Source organism: Mustelus asterias, chromosome 1 (genome assembly GCF_964213995.1).
Source record: "Mustelus asterias chromosome 1, sMusAst1.hap1.1, whole genome shotgun sequence".
Classification (NCBI taxonomy): Eukaryota; Metazoa; Chordata; class Chondrichthyes; order Carcharhiniformes; family Triakidae; genus Mustelus; species Mustelus asterias.
Genome location: NC_135801.1, coordinates 147,638,252 through 147,659,525, shown reverse-complemented (window position 1 = coordinate 147,659,525; position 21,274 = coordinate 147,638,252). Strand labels below are relative to the sequence as shown.

At 44.3% G+C, this 21,274-nt stretch overlaps 1 protein-coding gene across 2 annotated transcripts in view; it reads left to right on the top strand.

Annotated features, from left to right (window-relative positions):
* Window positions 1-21,274, top strand: part of ccbe1 (collagen and calcium binding EGF domains 1) — a 339,328-nt gene that overhangs the window by 290,287 nt on the left and 27,767 nt on the right. For both annotated transcript variants that reach the window (XM_078220346.1, XM_078220356.1), the window contains exons 3-5: window positions 8,559-8,611; window positions 18,273-18,407; window positions 19,412-19,549. In XM_078220346.1, coding sequence (XP_078076472.1) covers window positions 8,559-8,611; window positions 18,273-18,407; window positions 19,412-19,549 — 326 coding nt within the window. The remainder of the gene's footprint in view (window positions 1-8,558; window positions 8,612-18,272; window positions 18,408-19,411; window positions 19,550-21,274) is intronic.

Genomic DNA, 21,274 nt, shown 5'->3' with positions numbered 1-21,274 from the left:
TCTGCTCGATTCTTCATATCTTCTTGTATTTTGTTGCAGTCCTCCTCAGAGTTAACTATAAACCCATTTGATGCAATCTGGAAATTTTAAAATTGTGCTTCCAATTCTCACGATCAAATATAAATGTTGGACAACTGTAGTCAGCACTGATTTTTGTGGACAGCGCTTTCCACCTTTCCCATGTCTGTTTTTGTTTGTTCTGTAGCCAGGTTATAATCCATTCTGCCCAGCTCACTATTCATTCATTGCAGGTTCTTGCCGCAATGTCCACTAACCCTGAGCCAGTTTTTTTTCCCTTAGTGGTGATTTGCTCTTGCTTTACACTCTCAGGGGCAGGGTGAGAAGTCAGGTCCCAAGTCTACGTGAGCTGGAATGCAAATCAAACTCGAGGCTGCTGGCATTATCCTGAACTGCATACTAGCCGTCTAGCCAAATGAGCTAACCACCCCTTTCCCAACTCACTACTGAGTTTTATAAATGCGCTGGATGAATAATTTAGAATCCTCACAGTGATGCTGGTAGAGGAATGGATATTGGGAAGGACATTAGGAATACATGCTGCACTGATTTAAATAATGCCATGTGATCTTTTACATTCATCCAAACAACAGAAATAGGCAGTGGTCCTCAGATTTCAAAAGAAAAGTTTAAGTTTTAAAGTTTATTTATTAGTGTCACAAGTAGGCTTACATTAACGCTGCAATGAAGTTATTGTGAAAATCTCCAAATTGCCACACTCCAGCACCTGTTCGGGTACACTGAGGAAGAATTTAGCATGGCCAATGTACCTAACCAGCACGTCTTTCAGAACATGCAGACTTCGCACGGACAGTGACCCAAGCCAGGAATCGAGCACTGATCCCTGGTGCTCTGAGGCAGCAGTGCTAACTGCTGTGCCACCATACCACCCCAAAAGACTTGCACCTATATAGTGCCTTCCATGACCATCAGATGCCTCAAAGTACTTTACAGCCAATGAAGTATTATTTGAAGGAGAAAATAATTTCAGGTTTATGCAGAAAGAGCAAGGGAATGAGATTAATTGGACTGGTCTTGGGTTGCAGGCTGGTTAGGCCTAGTTACATCTTTCTGTGCTGTACATTTCTATTCCACTCTACTCTTATTTTCTAGAATTTGCATCCGTGAGGTTAAAACCCAAGGTTATACACAGCATTTCAAAAAGAAAATCATAGAAATCATAGAAAGAAACCCTACAGTGCAGAAAGAGGCCATTTGGCCCATCGAGTCTGCACCGACCACAATCCCACCCAGGCCCTACCCCCATATCCCTTCATATTTACCCGCTAATCCCTCTAACCTACGTATCTCAGGACTCTAAGGGGCAATTTAGCATGGCCAATCAACCTAACCCGCACACCTTTGGACTGTGGGAGGAAACCGGAGCACCCGGAGAAAACCCACGCAGGCACGAGGAGAACTCCACACAGACAGTGACCCAAGCTGGGAATCGAACCCAGGTCCCTGGAGCTGTGAAGCAGCAGTGCTAACCACTGTGCTACCGTGCCGCCCATAATCAAAATGATTATGCTGAATTCATGCGGACTAGGGTGGGCTTCATGAGGTGCCAAGGTAAAGCATAAGCAAGTCTCAGGTACTTATTGTTTAATTGAGTGGATCCATTGCTCACATTTGCTCACAGCTTTCCCTCCTCTTGGCAAAGGTTGACCACATAATTGGTTGTGATGAGGGAAAACAAAACTTTTTTGTACAGTAAGTTAAAGTTAACTCTGAAAACCCGCTAACCCCGCATTGCCATCTATTCCCATGCATACTTGGAAATCTCACAACACCAAGTTAAAGTCTAACAGGTTTATTTGGAATCACTCACCTGATGAAGGAGCAGCACTCCGAAAGCTCGTGATTCCAAATAAACCTGTTGGACTTTAATCTGATGTTGTGAGACTACTTATTGTGATCCACCCCAGTCCAAATCCGGCATCTCCACATCAGACACACTTGGGCACCATTTGCATTTAAAGACTTTTGACTCTGATAAATTGTATATTGGATTCTTTCTTCCTGACCACAACACCGTATGAGTTTGAATTTTCAGGTCTTGTGTCTGAAAGACCAAGCAGAAGTGGTCTGAAAGTGAAGGATAAGATGTTTTCTGCCCTAAATTTTGCTGAGTTCATGTCATGGTGAATAAAGCACCAACCCTCCCCATGGCAGCCACATGAAAATTAGAGTTACATCACCCGCACAATAAGAATGATCAGTCCATCTGACCAGCCCATTTACATCCGCCTGTAATCTAAGGCTATCCTCATGATTAACCACCCCAACAATTTTCGTATCATCCGCATAAATGCTTGAGGAAGAGAAATAGCAGGAAGCTGAAAAGGAAGCCAGATTAACCAGCCGGCGTTAATGGAATCCAGATCATCCCAGCAATACTCATTGACTGTGATGTATAGACCCAGGTGGGCTTTGCAAGACCTCTTTAGTCTGGAGCTCAGGATGCTGCATTTCAGACATGATGATTTAATGGATCTTTCTTTGTTCATTCCTGTGGACAGATGTACAACCAAGGTTCACATCAACCCTGTCTATGCTGGAAAAAGTGAGCCCAGTGTCGGTGTTCACCAGTGAGAGAGATGATGTGGGTATAGAAATCAGAGCGAAGGACTGCGATACAATTAAAGAAATTAACATAAACAGAGCGGAGATTCTGAGAGATCTGGCAGGCTTAAAAGTAGATAAATCTCCAGGGCTGAATGAAATGTATCCCGGGCTGTTGGATGAGGCAAGAGTGGAAATAACTCGGGGGCTGGCAATAATTTCCAGTTCCTTTCTGGCCACAGGGGAGGTGCTGGAGGATTGGAGGAGAGCCAATGTGGTCCCATTATTCAAGAAGGGAGGATGGGATAAACCAGGAAACTACAGGCCAGTCTGTCTAACCTAAGTGGTGGGGAAACTATTAGAAGCAATTCTGAGAAACAGAATTAATCTACGTTTGAGGAGGCAGGGATTAATCAAAAACAATCAGCATGGTTTTGTTAAGGGGAGGTCATGTCTGACCAACTTGATTGAATTTTTCAAGAGGTGACCAGGTGTGTAGATGAAAGCAATGCACTTAACATAGTCTTCTTGGACTTCAGCAAGATTTATGAGAAGGTCCCCCATGGGAGACTGATAGCAATGGTAAGAGCCTATGGGACCCAAAGAAATTTGGCAAATTGGATCCAGGATTGGCTGAGTGGCAGGAAACGGAGGGTGATGATTTTTCAGGTGTACAATGGGGTCCTGTAGGGATCAGTGTTAGGGTCCTTGCTGTTTGTGGTTTTTACAAATGATTTAGACTTGAATGTAGAAGTGTTGATCAGTAAGTGTGCGGATGATATGAAAATTGGTGGGGTGGTGAATAGTGAGGAGGATAGCTTTAGATTACAATAGGATATAGAAGCGCTGGCCAAATGGGCTGATCAGTGGCAAATGGAATTCAATTTGATAAGTGTGAGGTGATACACTTGAGCAAGACAAACAAGACAAGGGAATAACATGATGAATAGCAGGATCCTGGGAAGTATCGAGGATCAGAGGGACGTTGGTGTGTATGTACACCGGACCCTTAAGATAGCAGGACAGATGGATAAAATAGTTAAGAAGGCACGTGATATACTTGCCTTTATTAGCCGAGGCATAGAGTTTAAGAGCAGGAAGGTTATTGTGGAACCATATAAAACATTGGTTAGGCCACAGCTAGAGTATTGTGTGCAGTTCTGAAATCCGCATTAAAGGAGGGATGTGATAGCACTGGAAAGAGTGTAGAGAGAGTTATAAGGATGTTGCCCAGGCTGGAGAGGTTTAGTTATGAAGAGAGATTAGATTGACTGGGGTTGTTTTCCTTAGAGCAGAGGAGACTGAGGGAGGACATGATTGAGATGTATAAAATTATGAGGGACATAGAGTAGACAGGAAGAAACTTTTCCCCTTGGTGGAGGCATCAGTGACCAGGGATATAGATTTAAGCTAAGGGGCAGGAGATTTAGAGAGGATGTGAGGAAAAACGTTTTCACCCAGAGAGTGGTGGGAATTGTCTGAAAGGGTGATGAAGGCAAAGACCCTCGTAGCATTTAAGAACTATTTAGATGTGCACTTGCGATGCCAGGGTATACATGTGGACCATGTGCATGAAAATAGGATTAGAATAGTGGTTTGCCTTTGACCTACACAAATGCAATGGGCTGAATGACCTTTTTCTGTGCTGTAGATCTCTATGACTCTATGAGCTCTCAACATTTATGCCACACAGTCATTCCAAAGTGCACCAAGAGACTTTTGTCAGATCAGGCAATTGGCTGAGCACTCCTCTATAAGGCTAGTCACTTGTGCCTGATTTACCAGAGCAACTCACCTTATACAATTTGACAATGCTCCCAGACAGGTGACGGAAATGGATATCAAAGATTTAAAGAATCAATTGTACCTAAAATATTCTAAGGTGGTGTTTCTAAAATACAGTAAGAAGTTTAACAACACCAGGTTAAAGTCCAACAGGTTTATTTGGTAGCAAAAGCCACACAAGCTTTCGAAGCTCTAAGCCCCTTCTTCAGGTGAGTGGGAATTCTGTTCACAAACAGAACTTATAAAGACACAAACTCAATTTACATGAATAATGGGCACGGGCATTCGGCCTCTGATATTCGGGTAAGCGTTCTCCAAGGCAGCCTTCGCGACACACGACAGCGCAGAGTCGCTGAGCAGAAAATGATAGCCAAGTTCCGCACACACAAGGACGGCCTCAACCGGGATATTGGGTTCATGTCACACTATTTGTAACTCCCACAGTTGCGTGGACCTGCAGAGTTTCACTGGCTGTCTTGTCTGGAGACAATACACATCTTTTTAGCCTGTCTTGATGCTCTCTCCACTCCCATTGTTTTGTTTCTTAAAGACTGGATTAGTTGTAAGTATTCGCATTCCAACCATTATTCATGTAAATTGAGTTTGTGTCTTTATAAGTTCTGTTTGTGAACAGAATTCCCACTCACCTGAAGAAGGGGCTAAGAGCTTCGAACGCTTGTGTGGCTTTTGCTACCAAATAAACCTGTTGGACTTTAACCTGGTGTTGTTAAACTTCTTACTGTGTTTACCCCAGTCCAACGCCGGCATCTCCACATCGTTTCTAAAATAAGCAGGGGAGATCTACTTGGTGTACTGATTCAATGTTTATTCCTCATCCAACATCTGCTCGGTGTCTCATTGCTGCTTGCTCTACATAAATTGGCAGCCACATTGCCGACAAGAAAAAACAACTGCACTTGTACTTCATTGGCTGTAAAATCACATTGGGGTGACCTAGGGTTGTGAAAAGTGCTCTATAACTACAAGTCCTTCCTTCACTACAAGTCCTTCCTTCACTACAAGACAGATGACAGAGGCTCTTCAAATTCTTAGAAATGCCCAGGGTTGTGAGAGCTCGTGATTACACCAATGTAGCATTGAGAGTCATAAGTGTACTACATAGAGACAGGCCCTTTACACATGAATTCACAATATGCTAGTACTCAGAACTATAGAATCATTGAATCCCTACAGTGCAGAAGAGGCCATTCAGCCCATGGAGTCTGCACTGACTCTCTGACAGAGTATCTTATGCAGGCCCTCTCATAGAATCGTAGAATCATACAGTGCAGAAGAGGCCCTTCGGCCCATTGAATCTGCACTGACACATTAGCAACACCTGAACTCCCACCTAATCCCATCTGCCAACACTTGGCTCATAGCCCTGAATGTTTACGATGTGCCAAGTGCTCGTTCAGATATATTTTAAAGGATGTGTGGCAACCCATCTCCACCACCCTCCCAGGCAGTGCATTCCAGACCATCACTACTCTCTGGGTAAAAAAGCTTTTCCTCACATCCCCCCTAAACCTCCTGCCCCTCACCTTGAACCTATGTCCCTTCAAGACTGATCCTTCAACTAAGGGGAATAGTTGCTCCTCATCCACTCTGTCGATGCCTCTCATAATCTTGTACACCTCGATCACGTCATCCCTCAGTCTTCTCTGCTCCAACTAAAACAACCCAAGCCTATCCATCCTCTCTTCAAAAAATAAATGTTCCATCCCAGGCAGCAACCTGGTAAATCTCCTCTGCTCCCCCTCCAATGCAATCTCACTTCCAACAATGTGGCGACCAGAACTACACACTGTGGCCTCACCAAAGTTTTATACAACTCCAACATGATTTCCCCGCTTTTGTAATCTATGCTTTGATTGATAAAGGCAAGGATCCCATATTCCTTTTTCACCTAACATGCCTTTCTACTTTCAGAAATCTGTGGTCCCTTTGTTCCACAGAACTTCCTCGTGTCCGATCATTCATTGAATACTTTCTTGTCAAGTTACTCCTCCCAAAATGTATCACCTCACACTTTTCAAGGTTAAATTCCATCTTCCACTTCTCTGCCCATTTGACCATTCCATCTCCCTACCTCTCCCCTACCTTATCCCCAAAACCCCACACAATTTACCATGGATAATCCATCTAAGGGGCGCTAAGGGGCAATTTAGCATGACCAATCCATCTAACCTGCAAGTCTTTGGACTGTGGGAAGAAATCAGAACACCATCCCAACACAGGGAAAAGGTCGGGGTGGGTGGGCGGGGAGGGGGGTAGGTGGGGGGGTGGATTTCCAGGGAGCTGGAGGGGTGGTGGGGTTGGGACTCGGGGGAGGCACAGTAGCACAGTGGTTAGCATTGCAGCTTCACAGTGCCAGGGACCCGGGTTTGATTCCTGGCTTGGGTCACTGTCTGCGCAGAGTTTTCACGTTCTCCCCGTGTCTGCGTGGGTTTCTTCCAGGTGCTCCGATTTCCTCCCACAGTCTGAAATACGTGCTGGTTAGGTGCATTGACCCGAACAGGCGCCGGACTGTGGCAACTAGGGGAATTTCACAGTAACTTCATTGCAGTGTTAATGTAATTCTACTTGTGACTAATGAATGAACTTTAAACTTTACAGTGTGGGAGATTCATTTTGACAATCCTGCTGAAAAAAACCAGTAGGATTTACTCCAGTTTTTACACACATTTGACATCCAGAACTTTTTTGGGAGAATCTCTTCCAGTGAGTGCTAAAGTGATAGTCACGATTCCAAACTTTAACCGAAATACATAAATTATGTCACAATACCTGTTCAGTGACACAGTGGTTAGCACTGCTGCCTCACAGTGCCAGGGGTTCAATCCAGGTTAAATCCTGCCTTGGGTGACTATCTGTGTGGAAATTGTACATTCTCCCTATGTTGGCATAGGTTTCCTACAGGTGCTCTGGTTTCCTTTCACAGTCCAAAGGTATGCAAATTGGGTGGATTGGCCATGCTAAATTGCCATCCAGAGATGTATAAATTAGGGGGATTAATGAAGTAAATATGTGAGGCTACCATAGAAGCCATACAGTGCAGAAGGAGGCCATTCGGCCCATCGAGTCTGCACCAACAACAATCTCATCCAGGCCCTATCCGCCTAACTCCACATATTTACCCACTAATCCAACTAACCTATGCATTCCGGGACACTAAGGGGCAATTTAGCATGGCCAATCAAGCTAACCCGCACATCTTTGGACTGTGGGAGGAAACAGGAGCACCCGAAGGAAACCCACGCAGACACAGAGAGAATGTGCAAACTCCACACAGGCAGTTACCCAAGCCTGGAATTGAATCCAGGTCCCTGGAGCTGTGAGACAGCAGTGCTAACCACTGTGCCGCTGTGCCACCCATATGGCAATAGGGCCTGAGTAAGATGCTCTGTTGGAGAGCCAGTGCAGATTCAATGGGCCAAATTGCCTCCTTCTGCACTGTAGAGATTCTATGATTCCATTAATCAAATTTGCCAAAGTTCTGGTACCTTGGGACATACATACCGTGGGGCGGCACGGTAGCACAGTGGTTAGCACTGCTGCTTCACAGCTCCAGGGACCTGGGTTTGATTCCCGGCTTGGGTCACTGTCTGTGTGGAGTTTGCACATTCTCCTCGTGTCTGCGTGGGTTTCCTCCGGGTGCTCCGGTTTCCTCCCACAGTCCAAAGATGTGCGGGTTAGGCTGATTGGCTATGCTGAAAATTGCCCTTAGTGTCCTGAGATGTGTAGGTTAGAGGGATTAGTGGGAAATATGTAGGGATATGGGGGTAGGGCTTGGGTGGGATTGTGGTCGGTGCAGACTCGATGGGCCGAATGGCCTCTTTCTGTACTGTAGGGTTTCTGTGATTTCTATGACATATTCTATTATTAGACTGTCCAATTTTGTATTCCTGGAGCTGAACTTGACCAATCAGGTGTGTCAGAAATTGTACATGACAATGATTTTCCATCAAATTTAAAGTGGAAAATCACTGAGTGCATGTGTAATCACTTAATTTATTAGCTTACACAGCAGAAGCATGCAATCAAAAATGATAGTTCTAAGATGATGGGAGCAAATAACATAACTCAATCTGCAATTAACAAAAAAATGTAAGATATGATTGCTTTAAAGTAAACTCACTCAATGTGTGGTCCTGTCCTGTATAATAAGGATCTATTTTCTTTTTCAGGAAAAAGTGCTGTCAAGGTTATAAATTTGTTCTTGGTCAATGCATCCCAGAGGGTAAGTGACACTTGCAGTTTTGTGAAGTCATAGAGTCATAAAGGTTTACAGCATGGAAACAGGCCATTCGGCCCAACTTGTCCATGCCGCCCCTTTTTTATAAACCCTCAAGCTAGTCCCAATTGCCCGCATATCCCTCTATACCCATCTTATCGATGTCTAAATGCTTTTTAAAAGATAAAATTGTACCCGCCTCTACCTCTGGCAGCTTGTTCCAGACACTCACCATCCTCTGTGTGAAAGAATTGCCCCTCTGGACACTTTTGTATCTCTCCCCTCTCATCTTAAGCCTATGCCCTCTAGTTTTAGACTCCCCTACCTTTGGGAAATGATATTGACTATCTAGCTGATCTATGCTCCTCATTATTTTATAGACCTCTATAAGATCACCCCTCAGCCTTCTACGCTCCAGAGAAAAATGTCCCGGTCTATCCAGCCTCTCCTTATAACTCAAACCATCAAGTTCTGGGAGCATCCTAGTAAATCTTTTCTGCACTCTTTCTAGTTTAATAACATCCTTTCTATAATAGGGTGACCAGAACTGTACACAGTATTCCAAGTGTGGCCTTACCAATGTCTTGTACAACTGCAACAAGACGTCCCAACTCCTGTATTCAATGTTCTGACCAATGAAACCAAGCATGCTGAATGCCTTCTTCACCACTCTGTCCACCTGCGACTCCACTTTCAAGGAGCTATGAACATGTATCCCGAGATTGTTTTGTTCTATAACTCTTCCCAACGCCCTACCATTAACTGAGTAAGTCCTGCACTGTTTCAATCTACCAAAGTGCATCACCTCGCATTTATCTAAATTAAACTCCATCTGCCATTTGTCAGCCCACTGTCCCAATTGATCAAGATCCTGTTTCAATCCAAGATAACTTTCTTCATTGTCCACTATGCCACCAATCTTGATGTCATCTGCGAACTTACTGACCATGCCTCCTATATTCTCATCCAAATCATTCATATAAATGACAAATAACAGTGGACCCAGCACTGATCCCTGAGGCACACCACTGGTCACAGTGAAGAAAACAGTAGCTTCATTTGTAAAAAGGCCAGTGTATTCGCAATACTAGTTTAGGGTTGTTGTGAAGCTGTATTGCCTTTGTAACAATGACAAACCTGTGGGATCTGAGTGAGGTATTAGACCCAAACTGGCTCAAGCAGCCAAACAGAGTTTGCTTTTACTTTAAAAGATGTACAGTCCAAAGATGTGCGGGTTAGGTTGATTGGCCAGGTTAAAAAATTGCCCCTTAGAGTCCTGGGATGTGTAGGTTAGAGGGATTAGTGGGTAAAATATGTGGGGGTAGGGCCTGGGTGGGATTGTGGTCGGTGCAGGCTCGATGGGCCGAATGGCCTCCTTCTGCACTGTAGGGTTTCTATGATTTCTATGATTTCTAAAGCACACTTATAAAGAGTGTGGACGCTAATATCTGATAGCAGTGTAAAAGAAAATGAGTCACTTTTTAAATAAGTAGACTGGATCTTGAACTTCCTAACTCACAGACCACAATCAGTAAGGATAGGCAACAACATCTCCTCCACGATAATCCTTAACACCGGTGCCTCACAAGGCTGTGTTCTCAGCCCCCTACTATGCTCCTTATACACCTATGACTGTGCGGCCAAATTCCCCTCCAATTCAATTTTCAAGTTTGCTGATGACACCACCGTAGTGGGTCGGATCTCAAACAATGATGAGACAGAGTACAGGAATGAGATAGAGAATCTGGTGAACTGGTGCGGCAACAATAATCTCTCCCTCAATGTCAACAAAACGAAAGAGATTGCCATCGACTTCAGGAAGCGTGAAGAGGAACATGCCCCTGTCTACATCAATGGGGACGAAGTAGAAAGGATCGGGAGCTTCAGGTTTTTAGGTGTTCAGATCACCAACAACCTGTCCTGGTCCCCCCATGCCGACACTATAGTTAAGCAAGCCCACCAACGCCTCTACTTTCTCAGAAGACTAAGGAACTTTGGCATGTCAGCTATGACTCTCATCAACTTTTACAGATGCACCATAGAAAGCATTCTTTCTGGTTGTATCACAGCTTGGTATGGCTCCTGTTCCACCCAAGATCGCAAGAAACTGCAAGAGGTCCTGAGTGTAGCCCAATCCATCACGCAAACCAGCCTCCCATCCATTGACTCTGTCTACACTTCCCGCTGCCTCGACAAAGCAGCCAGCATAATTAAGGACTCCACGCACCCCGGACATTCTCTCTTCCACTTTCTTCCTTCGGGAAAAAGATACAAAAGTCTGAGGTCATGTACCAACCGACTCAAGAACAGCTTCTTCCCTGCTGCTGTCAGACCTTTGAATGGACTTACCTTGCATTAAGTTGATCTTTCTCTACACCCTAGCTATGACTGTAACACTACATTCTACACTCTCTCGTTTCCTTCTCTATGAACGATATGTTTTGTCTGTATAGCGCGCAAGAAACAATACTTTTCACTGTATGTTAACACATGTGACAATAATAAATGAAATCAAATCAAATAAGTAGAAGGAACATTGATATTTTCACTAACAGATGGTTCCTAGTGTGCAGTTAATGCTCATTGGTAGGAATAGAGACCCTTCCTGACACAATTTTTATTTGCACAATTAACTAAAGTTGTGTTTAAATGCCGATTATATTGCAGCCAGCACAAAGCCATTGCAAGGTGCCATTAACTCCTTCAGAGAGTTTTCAACCGCCTGTCTAAATTTGAGTCAGGGCACATTGTGGAATGTGCTTGAGCCAACTTTTCAGATAATGTTCATGTTCCTGGGGAAGGTGGCACATCCTCACCCATTCCTTTGGTTCCCTCAGCTTTTGTGTATCATTCAGTGTACAAATCATCATTAGAATTACCTAAGCTCCCCTGGATGAAAGTATTTGAGCTCATATTTTTATCCATTCACAGGCATCATCGGCAAGACCAGCACTTATTATCCATTCCTACACAACTCAATGCCTTGCGTTTCAAAGGGAAATTAAAAGTCAGCCGCAGAGCTTTAGGTCCGGAATCACTTACAGGCATAAAAATGGCAGATTACCTTTCCTAAAGAATATTAGTGAACCAGATGGGTTTTTATAACAAACCATTTTGTGGTCACTGTTATTTTATCCAATTGGCAGAATTTAAATTCCAAGCAGCCACGGTGGGAATTAAGCCCATGTCTCTGGATCATTAGTCGAGAATGTCATGAAGGAAGTAGACAGTAACAGATGCATGGGATGAGATTATGAGCAGAGGAACATGGGGAAGGATTTTGTTGCATCTTTTCACCAGTGGCAGACCTCCTTCTGCTTCACCGTCATCCTCCTTAACTTTATCACCCCCATAATCGAGGGTAAAGTAAACTAAAGTTAAATAAAGTTTATTTATTAGTCACAAGTAAGGCTTTCATTAACACTGCAATGGAGTTACTGTGAAATTTCCCGAGTCGCCACACTCTGGCACCTGTTCGGGTTAATGCACCTAACCAGCACGTCTTTCAGAATGTGGGAGGAAACTGGAGCACCTGGAGGAAATCCACGCAGACACAAGGAGAACATGCAAATTCCACACAGGCGGTGAACCCAGGTCCCTGGCGCTGTGAGGCAGCAGTGTTAACCACTGTGCCATCATGCCGGCACGGTAGCATAGTGGTTAGCACTGCTGCTTCACAGCTCCAGGGTCCCGGGTTCGATTCCCGGCTCGGGTCACTGTCTGTGTGGAGTTTGCACATTCTCCTCGTGTCTGCGTGGGTTTCCTCCGGGTGCTCCGGTTTCCTCCCACAGTCCAAAGATGTGCGGGTTAGGTTGATTGGCCAGGTTAAAAATTGCCCCTTAGTGTCCTGAGATGCGTAGGTTAGAGGGATTAGTGGGTAAATATGTGGGGGTAGGGTCTGGGTGGGATTGTGGTCGGTGCAGACTCGATGGGCCGAATGGCCTCCTTCTACACTGTAGGGTTTCTATGATGATTTCTATGAATGCCGCCTGAGATGATGTTCTGCACCTCCTCCTCCTCAATATCACCATGACCTTCCTCCCCTTCATCAATATCAATCATCATTGATGGGAAAATCTGCAGGATTGGACAGTACAAGCTAAGAAGGAGTGAACATTGCTGCTTTTGAATGAAGGAGACTGAGTAAGGGATGGAATTTTGTGGCTCTGTGGTACCTGACAAGGATGTGTAGTCTTGGAGTCACTAATCTGGTCGTGGAAATAAGGCTCCAATGGGTGCAATCTCCCATGGCAAAAGTAGCGTGCTTCCCCATCAGCTTTATAATCTGTCCCTTATATTGAGTGAGCTCCTTAAAACTGTGGAATGATCTAAATATTTTCCTGTTGCTTTCATCTTGAATCAGAATTGGCTCTTCTCCCACTTTTAAACTTCCCCAACAAATGACTTCCAGTTTTCCACAGGATTTGCACTAATTGATTTGTTAATGAGCTGACTAATGAAATACTGTGGATTCAGCTATGCAGATCATTGATGTGGGAATGTTCGAAGCTTGTTCATGCACATAGTTAATCAACCACTGTAATTTCACAGCCTATATTTATAGTTGTTACAATGTGTTATTCTCTTTGAGGCATCAGAACAACAAAAATAATTCTCAATCACTACCTCAGAATATAAAATTCTTCATCAAAACATGTTTGTGGATTGCTGACAGGCTAAAATGCTACCGCAGAGCTACAGATTTAGCTAAGTCTGTTTGTTGGCTTTAGACACTGTTGACTAACATAAACTCAACAACAGATCAGAATCCTTGGAGATATATTGAAATAAAGGGCACTAGAAAAAAACCTGTAGCACTCATAACTACACCATTGTTCAAGTGAAGGTAGCTATGAGCCAACCATGGTTTCCCTGATACAACCATGGGAAAGGTTACAATGCAGAGAGAGGACATTCAGCCCTCTGTGTCTGCCAAAAAAAGAGAAAAAAGAAACTAGCCACTCATTTTAATCCCACTTTCCTGCACCTGGTCCATAGCCTTGCAGGTTATAGCACTTCAGATGCAGTTCCAGGTAACTTTTAAATGAGTTAAAGCATTTTAGCCTCGACCACCAACTTAGGCAGTGAATTCCAGCCGTCCATCACCCTCTGGGTGAAAAGGATTTTTCTCATGTACCCTTTACTCCTTCTAGCAATACATTCATGATCTGGAAGATGGAACTGAGGGCATGATTGCTAAATTTGCCGATAATACAAAGACATGTAGAGGGACAGGTAGTATTGAGGAAGTGGGAGGCTGCAGAATTACTTGGACAAGCTAGGAGAGTGGGCAAAGAAGTGGCAGATGGAAAACAACATGGGAAAGTGTGAGGTTATGCACTTTGGTCGGAAGAATAGAGGTGTAGACTATTTTCTAAATGGGGAAAGGCTTCGGAAATCTGAAGCACAAAAGGACTTGGGAGTCCTGGTTCAGGACTTTCTTAAAGTTAACATGCAGACATAGAAAGTATTCTTTCTGGCTGTATCACAGCTTGGTATGACTCCTGCTCTGCCCAAGACTGCAAGAAACTACAAAAGGTTGTGAATGTAGCCCAATCCATCACGCAAGCCTCCCATCCATTGATTCTGTCTACACTTCCCGCTGCCTCAACAAAGCAGCCAGCATAATTGAGGACCCTGTGCAACCCGGACATTCTCTCTTCCACCTTCTTCCATCGGGAAAAAGATACAAAAGTCTGAGGTCACGTACCAACTGACTCAAGTGCAGCTTCTTCCCTGCTGCCGTCAGACTTTTGAATGGACCTCCCTTGTATTAAGTTGATCTTTCTCTACACCCTAGCTTTGACTGTAACACTACATTCTGCACTCTCTCCTTTCCTTGTCTATGAACGGTATGCTGTGTGTATAGCACGCAAGAAACAATACTTTTCACTGTATACTAATACATGTGACAATAATTAATCAAATCAAATCAAATCAATTCAGCTGGCAGTTCGGAAGGCAAATTCAATGTTAGTATTCATTTCCAGAGAGTAGAATACAAGAGCAGGGATGTACTGCTGAAGCTGTATGTAGCTGGACAGACCCCATTTGGAGTATTGTGAGCAGTTTTCAGCCCCATACCTAAGGAAGGCTGTGCTGGCCGTGGAGGGGTTCCAAAGGAGGTTCAGAAGAATGATCCTCGGAACAAAGGGTTTGTCATATGAGGAGCGGTTGAGGAGTCTGGGTCTATACTCGATGGAGTTTAGAAAGATGAAGGGGGATCAAATTGAAACTTACAGAATACTGGGAGGACTAGATAGAGTGGATGTGGAGAGGACATTTCCATTAGTGGGAGAGCCGAGAACTCAAGGGCACAACCTCAGAGTGAAGGGACGCTCCTTTAAAACTGAGATGAGGAGGAATTTCTTCAGCCAGAGGGTGGTGAATCTGTGAAACTCATTGCCACAGAGAGCTGTGGAGGCCAGGTCATTGAGTGTCTTTAAGACAGAGGTAGATAGGTTCTTGATCAATAAGGGGATCAAGGGTTACAGGGAGAAGGCAGGAGAATGGGGATGAGAATCATATCAGCCATTCCTGGGATCATTCTTGTGAACCTCCTTTAGAACCCCTCCAAGGCCAGCACAGCCTTCCTTCAGTAGGGGGCCCAAATCTGCTCACAATATTCCAAATGGGGTCTGTCCAGAGCCTTATACAGCTTCAACAGAATGTCAGAACAGACATGATGGGCTTAATGGCCTAACTCTGCTCCTCTATCTTATGGCCTTATGGTCTCTCCATAACAATCATGTCCTTCCTGCAATGTTCTGACCAGAACTGTGCATAAGGTTCAGCTGTGGCCTTCATCAGCATTTTATATATTTCCAGCATTACATAGAGTCACAGAGTCATAGATTAATACAGCACGGAAACAGGCCCTTTGGCCCAACTAGTCCATGCTGACCATGGTGCCCTCCCAGCTAGTTCCAATTGCCTTTGTTTGGCCCATACCCCTCTAATCCTTTCCCATCCATGTACTTATTCAAATGCCTTTTAAATGTTGCTATTGAACCTGCCTCAACCACTTTCTCTGGCAGCTCACTCCATATACACACCACCCTTTGCTTGAAGAAGTTTTATCATTAAAAGCTCGCGGGGGGGGGAGGGGGGGGGGTCCCTATTCATGCCGAAGTCTGGCAGTTCCAAAACTCTGCGCATGTGCAGTGGCACTGATCTGTCAGCCTCCCGTTTGTTGGCCAGCTCAATTGCTGGCCAGTCCGGGACCCTTGCAATGCTGCCCCTCCAGCCCCCCCCATGGCCCGATCAGGTACCCATGACCATTCCCAGGCAAGCCCTGACACCCCGCCCCGTCCTGGAGCACCTCAATCTCCAGCCCATCACACCCCAGTAGTAACGATATTTTTTCAGGCAAAGAGTGTTGGGGGGTGCCTGAGAATAGGCCTAAAAGTCGGATCTGCAACACTCCCAGTTTCAAGTCCACCAGCACTTGGAATCAAAATGGTAAAATAGGGCCCAGAGTGTTTCAGACCGAATTTTAGACCCGTTCTGAGGTGCCCCCATACGCACTCTGCCTGCAAAAATATCAGCGATTCTGAATTGTGCTGCACAAACCTACGGGCGGGGCTTAATGCGCCCAAAATCCTGCAGCTCCGATCGGCGCCTCCAACTGTGCATGCGCAGAAATAAAATGATAGAATGTGGCTCCCCTGCCACTTCGCTCCTGGGCCGGTTAATGCCTCCCCCAGCCCCCACAGACATTGCCCCATCCCCACAACATTACTGACCCCCTTATCTCCCCACCCCTCTGCCAACCAGACCGATCGTGGGCCCGTCCCACCTTCCCCCCCATCGATCTCAGGCAGAGTGATCCACCCTCCCCCTTCCCCCCCCCCCAGTGATCTCAGGCAGAGTGGCAGTGGACCCCCCCTCCCCCCCCACTGATCTCAAGCAGAGAGCCATCGGACGCTCGGCACTTACCTCCTCACTAACTGGAGCGTCCGAATCGGACTTTCGTGAAGCATGCCTGTTTCTCACTGATTCTGGATGGGCGAATGCGGTGATAAAGGGGGAAGTGTCGGTACAGTTGGGCGTGTAGTTCATTAAGTCAATTTAAATGCATGCAAGTTGCGCTACTCGCCTCACGCCCAACTTTACCAAGTCTTCGTGCCCGAAAACGGGTGCAACTTGATGGTAAAATTGGGCCCTCAATATTTTTCCATTTATTAATTATTCCCTTGCTTTGTTTGCCTCCCACAAATGCATTACCTCTCACTTTTCTGAGTTGAATTCCATTTGTCACCCCTCTGCTTACTTAACCAAACCATTGGTATTTTTCTGGAATAAACAGCTATCCTCTTCACTATCAACTCCACAGCTAATTTTTGTGTAATTTGCAAATTTCGCAGTCATGCCTCCCACATTTAAATCTAAATCATGAATATATACAACAAACACAAGGGCCTCAACACTGAGCCCTGTGGAACACCACAGGAAACCCCTTTCCATTCACAAAACATATATCGATCATTACCCTTTGTTTCTTGTCACTGAGTCAATAAGGGGACCAATACTGTAAACAGTACTCCAGATGTGGTCTCACTGGTGCTCTTCTAACCATCCTTATAAAAAATAATGTACAGGCCTCATAGGTTTGACCAAGTGTCAAAACATATGGTGGAAAAAGCCGACAGTGGAGCTGGTGCACTACGCACTGATTTTCCCCCCTGATTTGACACTTTAGAACATAGAACATAGAACATTACAGCGCAGAACAGGCCCTTCGGCCCACGATGTTGCACCGACCAGTTAAAAAAAAACTGTGACCCTCCAACCTAAACCAATTTCTTTTCGTCCATGAACCTATCTACGGATCTCTTAAACGCCCCCAAACTAGGCGCATTTACTACTGATGCTGGCAGGGCATTCCAATCCCTCACCACCCTCTGGGTAAAGAACCTACCCCTGACATCGGTTCTATAACTACCCCCCCTCAATTTAAAGCCATGCCCCCTCGTGCTGGATTTCTCCATCAGAGGAAAAAGGCTATCACTATCCACCCTATCCAAACCTCTAATCATCTTATATGTTTCAATAAGATCCCCTCTTAGCCGCCGCCTTTCCAGCGAAAACAATCCCAAATCCCTCAGCCTCTCCTCATAGGATCTCCCCTCCATACCAGGCAACATCCTGGTAAACCTCCTCTGCACCCTCTCCAAAGCCTCCACATCCTTCCTGTAATGTGGGGACCAGAACTGCACACAGTACTCCAAGTGCGGCCGCACCAGAGTTGTGTACAGTTGCAACATAACGCTACGACTCCTAAATTCAATCCCCCTACCAATAAACGCCAAGACACCATATGCCTTCTTAACAACCTTATCTACTTGATTCTACTTTGGCCGGAATTTTACCGGCATGCCCACCCCGATTCCGGGGGGTGGGCGAGGCTCGGAGAACGGCATTCTCCATTGGCCTCAGGTGGGATTGTACGAACTTCGGGTGGACTTGCTGGTAAAATTCCACCCTTAGTAAAAAAAATGGAAAATTCCACCCAACATGCTCAGAAAAATCATTGACATTTATTATAAATGACAAATGTCCCAAATCTGAGCCTGAGATCTTTCTCCAATTTCATGCTTGACGCTCTGAGTCTTCTCTGAGACCTTTTCATTATTCAGTGATAACTCTCTTTTTGTTTTTATTCCAGACTATGACGTTTGCTCAGGAGCTCCGTGTGAACAACAGTGCACTGATAACTTTGGCAGAGTGCTCTGTACATGTTACCTGGGCTACTACTTTGACCGTGTGAAACACAGAAACAGAGAGAAACCATATTGTATTGGTCAGTATGCACACTTCAACCATTTAATTCATGCTAACTATTACCTATTGCCCCTCTAAAAATGTCACAACATTTTCCTTCGACAATGCATTCCAAACCCAAAGACAAGGGAAGCAGATGCATGGAAACACCACCACCCTTGGCACAGTGGCTAGCAGTACTGCCTCAGCGCCATGAACCCAGGTTCAATTCTAGCTTCTGGTGACTGTGTAGAGTCTGCACGTTCTCCCTGTATCTGCGTGGGTTTCCTCCGGATGCTCCGGTTTCCTCCCACAGTCTCAAAGATGTGCTGGTTATGTGCATTGGCCATGCTAAATTCTCCCTCAGCGTACCCGAACAGGCGCCAGAGTGTGGCAACTAGGGGATTTCACAGTAACTTCATTGCAATGTTAATGGAAGCCTACTTGTGACACTAATAAATAAACTTTAAACCTACAAATTTCCGTCCAAGTCACACCCCATCCCAACTTAGAAATATATCGCCATTCCTTCACAGCTACTGGGTCAAAATTGTGGAACTCCCTCCCCAACAGCACTGTGGGTGTATCTACACTGCAGGGACTGTAGCAGTTCAAGAATGCAGCTGGCCACCACCCTCTCAAGGGTGATTAGTGATGAGCAATAAAAATGCTGGCCTATCCAATCTACCTATGAACACATTGATGCCCACTGCTACACCCACACTCATCACCCTCATAAAGGAGTTGAATACGGATAACTGGATAATTATCAACTAGATTTGTGATAAATTTTCTCCACTTTACTACAGAGACCCTGGGGTCAAATTGTAACACCCATTATACTATTTCGACTCAGATCCATTAATTCACCATAGACCAGGAATCAATCTTGGGAAATTTCTGGTTTATATAGTTCAGCTTCCACGATCCTAACCAGCTAATCCACAAAGGAAGCTGGAAAAACTAATTTAAAAGCAATTTCACTTTAAAACAATTTTCTTCAGCTCATTAACTCATTTTATGTACTAAATGTCCATTTGACAGATATTGATGAATGTGCCAAAAGCAATGGAACTGTATGTTCTCACATCTGCCTCAACACACCAGGGAGTTACCAATGTGCATGCAAGGAAGGCTTCTATCTCAAGGAGGATGGAAAGACATGCAGCAAAAGTGAAAGTGGTGAGTTCTGAGCTGATGAGTGCAAAGAGCTTTGGTTTTCAATTAGCTTATTTTACCTTCGTAGTAAAAGCATCAAGTTGACGGTCAACTCCACCTTATTTATTTAATGAGGATAAGCTGAAAGGTTACTTCCAATTCTAGTTTTATTTTAAATTTCACTTGTGTCCTTGTAAGGAATCCTATATTTATCAGATACCATGCATAACAATTAACTATTCTTAAGGAGAGGTAAACATTTTTAGAAGATTCATTTTCTTGTTACATGACCATTTTCAAATCACAGATTATTATTTGCAAATTGATGTATTATGATTTGTGTGCAGAGGGAACAACTATTCATGAGCTAGGAAAATGCAATGCTGTGGCTCTTTTTCAGATGCAGGGGATCGAAGTGCAAGTGATTGTGTTTTTAAATTGCTATAACAGTGTAGCCCCTTGTGAATGTTGTTAAATGTCAGTTGCTCTTTGCTGTAAAGGAGCTCATGAAACTTTGCCAAAAGCAACACTGCGGTCCTCTTAGGGGGGTAAATTTTCAATACATGTTGATCCCCTAGTGCTCCGGTAGCTTGGTTTGGTTTATTTCACATTTAACTGAAGATTACAAACCTAAATTAATTTATAGCCACGTTGTGAGCTCTTATTCGGTGAAAACACTTGTGCTTTTGTGTAAATAATTTGACAAAATGATAGGATCCATGCTTTCCTCGACTGTCCTTTGAATGACTATGCTTAGATTACAATGGAATGACAACAATTCTGAAATAAAGGGGGCTACACAGCATGGTGCACATAACTCAGAACCCAGATTAAAATCCAATCTAAACTTAAAGTCCAAGTTTCATCAGCCTGCTGGTTTATAGTTCCAAGTTTGATTACTAATTGTGTTGTGCCACAGCATGAATTGAACATTTTGCTAACTGCAGTCAAAAGACTTCTGAAATAAGGTTGTTTCAATGAGGTTAAGGTACAGTTTAGAGCAGTAAGGAGATTTAGTTTGCATATAACCCATGTAAAACCTTACAAGAAGCTGTGGGTGCTAAACCTGGACTTCCAGGGTTGACATCCCTTTCCTCAACAGGCTAAATTTATTCAAAAAAATATAACAATAAAATTAAGCAACATTTGAAAATTGTCCCCCTGAGTTTTCATAAACTAGGGTGACACAATTATACATTTCTCTTTCAGAATCACACCAAGGAACTCACAGCAAGTTAGAATGGTAAGTGACCATTCAGCTTATCTGCATAATAATTAGGCTGGAGTTGTCCTTTGGCCCAATATTAACTACTGAAGGAGAAGTTGAGTCATGCATTCAATACTTGATCACAATAAAATGTACCTTTTTGTTTTTCCTCCCACCAATTTTCTCTTTCTCTGCTGAAGACTTACACTGGAATGCACATACATAGGTGTCAATTACCCTTCAGCACCTTGTCCATATGATTCTCCTTCATTTTTGAACTGACATAGTGAATACTGGCAATTTGTCTTTGGGAGGCATTGTCACTGAGTTTGATCACATTCTACAAACATGTACTTTCCAGCAAAAGTCGATGCATATCAAACAAGGAATGGGGAGCAATGACTCCCTCTCTATCTGAGGAGCATCAAGACCAAAGTTATTGCTCCCATTGTTGGCTGAGATATCTTACTCAGCATGGACTGTGGAGTGAATCTGGAGATTGCCTATGGTCCAGTAGCAAGTGGTAGAAGACATTCATCACT